This window comes from Helobdella robusta (genome assembly GCF_000326865.2).
Source record: "Helobdella robusta unplaced genomic scaffold HELROscaffold_10, whole genome shotgun sequence".
In the NCBI taxonomy this organism is placed as follows: Eukaryota; Metazoa; Annelida; class Clitellata; order Rhynchobdellida; family Glossiphoniidae; genus Helobdella; species Helobdella robusta.
Window position 1 is genome coordinate 760436 of NW_008703571.1, and position 8254 is coordinate 768689.

Consider the following 8254-nt stretch of genomic DNA (forward strand, 5'->3'; position numbering starts at 1 on the left):
AAATAAACTGTTACTGAAACTTCCACAAACATATGCTGCTACGTTTCAACACTGTGTTAAATAAATAGTAAAATTTTTTTTTTAAAAACTCAAAAGAATACTCACAAACATACACTCAAACACACATACACACAACACACACATACAAACACACATACAAACATGCATATACATACACACAAACACACATACAAACATGCATACACATACACACAAACACACATACAAACATGCATACACACACATACAAACGTACAAACATACAAAAATTCACATACAAAAACAGTAACCACCGGTACATCGAAGTCAGTAACTCCATGCTTAAACTCTTCATAAATGCCGTTTCGTTGAAAGACAAGGGGCTATACAAATGCGTTGGAGATATGCAGGGAAAATCTGAAACTAAATCAATATCCCTTGATGTGTTTCGTTAGTTTGATGATTGATTGAGTGATTGATAGATTGATTGGCTGATTGATTGATTGACGGATTGATTGAATGATTGATTGATTGATTTAAATGATTGATTGATTAACAATTAGAATTTGCTGTGCTTTAATCTGATTTGTTAGTTGTGGAATTCAATTTCTTAGCAGAACTTTATTCATTAAAAATCAAATAACTATAAAACATCATCAACCTCAACCTATCATAAATCAACTGACCAACTGACCAGACAACCATCCATCCAACCAACCAACCAACCAACCAACCAACCAACCAACCAACCAACCAACCAACCAACCAACCAACCAACCAACCAACCAACCAACCAACCAACCAACCAACCAACCAACCAACCAACCAACCAACCAACCAACCAACCAACCAACCAACCAACCAACCAACCAACCAACCAACCAACCAACCAACCAACCAACCAACCAACCAACCAACCAACCAACCAACCAACCAACCAACCAACCAACCAACCAACCAACCAATCAACCAACCAACCAACCAACCAATTAACCAACCAACCAACCAACCAACCAATTAACCAACCAACCAACCAATCAACCAACCAACCAAACAGCCAACCAACCAACCAACCAACCAATTAACTAACCAACCAGCCAACCAATCAACCAATCCTACAACAGAAAGCATTACATTCAACTCGGCCCCGACCAACCAGCATCCCACTTTGCACTCCAACGCCACCATCGTCTGCATCGTATCCGGAGATCCTGAACCTAAGATATCCTGGAAGTTCAACAGCTCCAGGATTAGATTCAGTAAGTTTGGTTTGGATTTTTTGGAAAAATTTTTTTCTTCAGAAAAGTAAAAAAAAATAAGCCCAACAACACATTTGAAATTAACAAATTCAACACAGAGAGCAAGTCAAACAAAAAGTACGAGATGCTTCCAGAAGGCCTGCTGGTGTACAACATTAGCAAGGATGATAATGGCGCGTATTCATGTCAGGCCGACGTTGAAACGGAAGGAAGATTTGATGAAAAGATCATAAATGTCGATGTTTACGGTTGGTGATTGGATGGTTTTAATAGGGCAGTTTTGATTGATAGATTCTGATTTGTCGGTGCTGATTTGTCGGTGCTGATTGGTCGGTTTTGATTAGTTGATTCTGCGTGTTTGTTGGTTATTAATATCAGAATTATTATAACTAATTATGACTAATTTTATTGTTACCACCTTCTGATAAATTAATCGATTAGTTGACTGATTTGTAATAGGACCAAACAGACTTGTCTAGACGATGATGAATGTTAATAACTCATTGAGTGAAACAAAAGAATCAATCATGTCACTTACACATCTTTTACGATTTACGATCAATAACAACAATAACAAGCTGCCGTGTATTCAGATTTCACACGCTCCTATATACATACGCACGCACATACACACATACACACGCACATATACACACACAGATAAACCTGAAAACACACTCAACCATACACGTGCCTACACGCGACATACGTACACATGCAAGCACATACAGACAAACATTTGTATTCGTTAGATTCAATGGTTTTAACAAGTGTAGATGTTTAAATTTCTGATCTCCCAGCAATTTCTTCTGCCATAATTTTTTGGATAAAAGTTTTTTTAATTTGAAATTTAATTTCTACGTCCCCAACAGAGCCACCAAAGATCACAAAAGCTCCTGGCGAGAACAGATGGGTGGAGGGTGATGACGTCACAATGACGTGCTCAGCTCAAGGCTATCCAACTCCGAAATTTAATTTTCTAAAGGTTTGAAAGTTTGTTGATTCAAGAACTCTCTTTTTATGCATCACACATATTGTATGTGATACGTGGAGATAGCTTTGCAATTAAACCCCTCATTTCAGCATCAGAGCCAGGCACTTTAGCCATTCCACCATCGCAAATTAAAAACAAATTATCAAAAATTCATAATTGTTACTGTAAACTAGAACGGGCAAAAGTTGGAAATGACCGATCGTATAAAGTTGGATTCAGAGAATGGGCTCTTGAAGTTCAGCCCTTTGAAAGTTGATGACAAAGGGGATTACGTATGTGTGGCCACCAACGATGCTGGCAGTGACAGAGGGGATGGTGTAGTCGTCGTTTTGGGTCAGTTGTTGTTGTTCGTTTGTTGCTGTTCGTTTGTTGTTGTTCGTTTGTTATTGTTCGTTTGTTATTGTTCGTTAGTTATTGTTCGTTTGTTGTTGTTCGTTTGTTATTGTTCGTTAGTTATTGTTCGTTAGTTATTGTTCGTTTGTTGTTGTTCGTTTGTTGTTGTTCGTTTGTTATTGTTCGTTTGTTATTGTTCGTTAGTTATTGTTCGTTTGTTGTTGTTCGTTTGTTGTTGTTCGTTTGTTGTCGTTCGTTTGTTTTTCGTCGTTGTTTGTTGCTGTTGCAATTTTTTATTGATGTTTTTGGCATTTTGTGGCTTTGTATAAAATTTGCGCGCTTACTTTTATAACGTTTATAACTAGATAACGTTAATTTTTCTTGAAATTGCATATAAATGAAATTTTTTGAAATAATTTATAACGGACATTACAACTTCCTTCAAAGATAAAACTCACGAACTCACATATTTCTCAGTGAAACCGGAAGTTTACGAATTTAAGAACCAGACAGTCGTCGAAGGCCAGCCAATCAGCATGGAGTGCAAGTCACGCGGTGACCCTGAACCAAACGTCACCATTGCGAAAGTGGAAACAGAGAAGAAAGAAGATGATGACGTTGGCGATGACGTAATTATGACGTTGATTAATATATTGCTGTGTGATTGATACGATGAGGTTATTTTAATCATGTGGAAGTATTTATTGTTTAATTGCATAGAATTTTATTTTTCAGTTTTGATGTTATTAAAAATGTTTGACATTTCTTTGCTATCAAGTATTTGGTTGTTTATGTAAATACAAATATTAATGAGAAACAGAATTTTGAAATATAACAAGTAAAATTTAAACATTCAACTCATTATTTGATTTGCACCACCCTTCAAATCATCCCACCATTCAGAATGGTATCGCCCGAATGGACACATTCAAGAATGGGGTCGGAATTTTGAGGATGATAATTGATAAGTCGGTACCATCTGACGCAGGGGTGTACAAGTGTGAAGTTGCTAATGAGGTCTCCAAAGTTCAAAGTTCAGCGCACCTGACCATCGTTTGTTAGTTTGGGTAGGGTTGGGTAGGCAAAAAAGAAACAGACTTTAGTGAAATAATAATAATAAAACCAATGTTGTAAATAAAAACAATAAAAAATTTATACATAAGTTAAAAAACCACACAGATAAACCAAAAATTCTAAATAAGAAAAAGCCGCCGGCCTCTGTGAACGCGTGGGTTGGCAAGACACGCAACGTTTCATGCGAAGTTGATGCTGTGCCACCCTCCGACATCAAATGGTACAACCACAAGTCACCCATTGAAAATGCTAACGAAACGTACAATTTATTCAAAGTCAACGACGGATTGAGTGTTCTTCAGGTATAACTACTACCAGTACTACTACCACTACTACCACCACCACTACTACTACTACTACTATTACTAATACTACTATTACTACCACTATTACCACCACTACTACTATTACTACTACTACTACAACTATTACTACTACTACTACTACTACTACCACTATTACCACTACTACTACTACTACTACTACTACTACTACTACTACTACTACTACTACTACTACTACTACTATTACTACTACTACTACTGATACCATTACTAATGCTAAAAATAGTCTATACAATTTTAAATCAATAAAAACTGTTACAACGTTTTTATTCGCATTACAATCGTCATCATCATTATTAACAGAAATATTATTATTATCAATAATAGTCGTAGTAGTAATAGTAGTAGCAACAACAACAGAAGTAGTAGTAGTAGTTGTTGTTGTAGCCGTAGAAGCAAATCCAGCAGCAGCAGTAGTAACAGTAGCTACAGAAGCAGTATTAGTAATGTCGTATATGTAAAATTCTTTCATTATGAAACGCACAACAACTTTTTATTGCAGCACTAAACCATACCACACTACACCACCACCACCACCACAGCTACATCACAACCACAGTTACACCACCACCACCACAGCTACACCACCACCACCGCAGCTACACCACCACAGCTACAGCTACTCCATACCACCACAGCCACACCACACCACCACAGTCACACCACACCACACAACCACAATCACACCACAGCCAGACTACACCACACCACCACAGCCACACTATATCATGCCACCACAGCCACACCATACCACCATACACCACAGATAACAGTATCAAAAGAGGATGAAGAAACATGGATTTATGGAGAGCTAACATGTGAAGCCAGCAACGAATATGGAAATGATAATGTTGCTATCGTGCTGAAAAAAGCCAGTTAGTAAACAGCAAACTTACAAATAGATACAGACATCATCATCATCGTCGTCATCTTTATCATCGTCATCATCATCATCATCATCATCATCGCCATCATCATCGTTATCATCATCGTCGTCGTCGTCTTCATCATCATCATCATTATCATCACCACCACCATTAGCTGTTCCTGGAATTCCTAGATCCGTAAGACACCTTGAAAGTCTTCCCACGGGATTCCTACTGGACATTGTCGATCCCGACGATAACGGTGGCGAGGTCATTCAGGGTTACCAGGTCGAGTATCAAGAGGTCAAGGATGATGGTCAGTCTATTGAAAGTTTGTATTCGTGCATCTCTCTTTATCTTTCTTTCTTTCTTTCTTTGCGTGTGTATGTGCGTGCTTGCCATTGTGAATTAGTTAATTGTGAATTGTGGACTATTGTCTGTGTGTGTATGTGTGTGTGTGTGTGTGTGTGTGTGTGGTGTGTGTGTGTGGATAATTTGGTTAGTAAGTTTTTTTGTGTGTGTTTATATGCGTGTGTATGTGTGTTTAATATGTGCGTGTATATGTGTTTATGTGCGTGAATGTGTGTAATAAGTGCATTGTTTATGAGTGTATGTGTGTGTAACGGGTTCGATATTAACTAAACGCAACGACAGATATATTATTAATCCTCCTTTATTAAAACCTAACTTAATAATTAATCGAATAAACCAAATTAACGAAAATGCAACGATACAATAACCAACTTTTCTAATGTCGACTCCGGCACAAGAGCCACAGAAAAGAAAGAGGCTTACCTCATTTGCGCAGGCTATTTATAGACTTGCACGGTGCTCTCTCCTAGGTAAGCGCTTGTACTTTGGTCTAGTAGCCAACCCACGTGACCATACGGCGCTCTCCCCTAGGTGAGCACCCGTGCTTTATGCTAGTAACTAGCCCACGTGACCATGTAATGGAACAATTTTCATTACATGTGTGTGTATTGCAAAAACGATTTTAAGGTGTTGAAATGTTTGACAAATTTCCGTTATAGTAAATATCGAAAAAGTTCCATCATCGTCATCATCGTCGTCGTTGTCATCTTCATCTGAGGAACATCCTACTTATATGCATAACCTTGCTCACGTGACTAGAGTTGGTGAGTTTGATGATGATGATGATGACGATTGTTATGAAATACGCTAATTACTACTACTACTACTACTACCACTACTACTACTACTACCACTACTACTACTACTACCACTATTACTACTACTACATTAGTACTATTACTACTACTACTATTCTACTACTACTACTACTGCTACTACTACTATTACTAATCACAATAATAATAATATTAATAATAATATAAATAATAGTAATGACGACGACGACGACGATGATAATGATTGTGATGATGATGATGATAAATCAAGAGGGCAGCAAATGGAGAGTAGACGGCCTTGAACCCAGCACGGAGTACGTGATGAAGGTCAGGGCCAGGACGGAGGTGGGGCTGGGAGGCTACAAGAAGGTCAAGGCCAAAACTGAATCAACTCGTTAGCGTTTGTTGTTGGAATTTTATTTTTCTTATTAAGTTTTTTTTATGAAAGATTTTTATTAAAAAAAAAATTGACGTCAATTGTTTTAAAACAGAAATTTGAGTATTTTAACAATTTTTATAGTTACTAATAACTAATAACAACTAATTAATGAAATGAGTTTCCTTTTTGAAATGTAGGCCAACCTTACCCAATTATCATCAAACGGACCAATTATTCCGAGGCGTTCGGTCACCTGATCGAGTGGGAAAAACCTATCACTGGGGGATTTCCAATCTTGGATTATGAGTTTCGATATAGGATGGTTAGTATTTCTCTCCCTCTCTCTCTCTTTTTTTTCTCTCTCTCTCTTTCTACCTTTCTTTCTCTTTCTGTCTTCCTCTCTTTACTTCACACAAAAATAATATAAATTTAATGCTGTTTATTGTATTAAGGTTCGATTCTTTGTCTCTATTTCTCTCTCTCTCTTAATCTCTATTTCTCTCTCTCAATCTCTATTTCTCTCTCTCAATCTCTATCTCTTTCTCTTCCTCTTTTTATTTCTGCATACATGCATACACACACGCACGCACGCATTATAATGACAACACCTAAAATCTCATCCTAACCCATAACATGACCCAATTAGAAATCCATAGATCAAGGTCAAGTGGTCTATTCTGATTGGCTGACGAAGACCAAAAGTGACCATGCTAGCCATCCAATGTCGTCATACTTCTTGGACGACCTTGACGACAATACAACTTATGAAGTTCAAGTTAGGGCCAAGAATGAGGTTGGCTGGTCGGATTTCTGCCCCTCGCTAGAGTTCACCACAAAAAAGGGTTGGTGAGATGTTGGTGGTGAGAGAAAGAGAGAGAGAAAAAAAAGAGAGAGAGAGAAAAAGAGAGAGTAAAGAGAATAAAAAAAAGAAATAAAAGAGTATGAGAAAAAGAAGGAGAAAAAAAGAGAAATAGAAAGAAAGAGAGATGCAAAAGAAAAAATTATACTTTTTGTTATAAAATAATGAATTGTCATTTTTCAATTGGATCATTATTTTTAATATCATGATATGACATTTTGTCTGTGATATGACAAATCATCATCATTTCAATCATTATTTTTACATCAGTGTCGTCACCATTCTGTCACCACCACCATCACCAATCTGTCATCACCATCATCACCAATCTGTCACCACCACCATCATCATTTGTAAAGCATCAGAGGCAGAACAGGCGGCCCGCATTCAACAGTCTAGCTCCCCCATCCTTCCCCTCATCATTCTCCTCCTCATCGTCATCATCATCGTCATCCTCGTCATCATCGATGTCTCGTGTTATCATCTACTCGGTTGCGGTGTGACCAGCTGTCTGATGAGGAGGGCAAGGAGAGGTCAAGCTCAGTTGGGGTCAACTGAAAAGGTCAAGGTCATGGAAGAGGGAGAGAAGTGAGTTGTGATGACAATGATGATGATTGTGATAACGATTGTGATGGTGATAATTGTGATTGATGACGACTGGAAATAAATTTTTTCGATATTAAATTTTAAATGATTTAATGATTGTGATCACGATGACTCTGTTGACTCATTTAAACCTGGTATGGATTTCTTGAAATCTGTAAACATCAGCTGTTGCAGTAGTAATACTGAAATTTTTAAAAATGTAATTTTAAAAGCAGTAGTAAAAAATTTTAAGAACAAAAACAACAGTAAATAAATATAATATAACAACTGAATATTGTGTAGTAATGGAACAATTTGTTGTTTATCTATTGTTGTGTATGCTGTTGTTGTTCAATTTGTTGATGTTGTCTATAATGTGGTTGTGTATGCTGTTGTTGTTGTTGTTGTTTAATTTGTTGGTGTTGTCTATAATG

General features: G+C 37.3%; 1 protein-coding gene across 1 annotated transcript; it reads left to right on the plus strand.

Moving 5' to 3' along the window:
* Window positions 1-230: 230 nt before the first annotated feature.
* HELRODRAFT_71576 (hypothetical protein) lies at window positions 231-7827 on the plus strand (the record flags this gene model as incomplete). Its single annotated transcript, XM_009011787.1, has 15 exons — window positions 231-433; window positions 1108-1238; window positions 1337-1486; window positions 2111-2223; window positions 2406-2565; window positions 3043-3194; window positions 3469-3622; window positions 3745-3941; window positions 4750-4858; window positions 5025-5180; window positions 5881-5985; window positions 6269-6391; window positions 6574-6698; window positions 7023-7218; window positions 7595-7827. The coding sequence occupies 15 exons, from the start codon at window positions 231-233 to the stop codon at window positions 7825-7827; spliced, it is 2307 nt and encodes a 768-aa protein (XP_009010035.1).
* Between the last annotated feature and the right edge of the window lie 427 nt (window positions 7828-8254).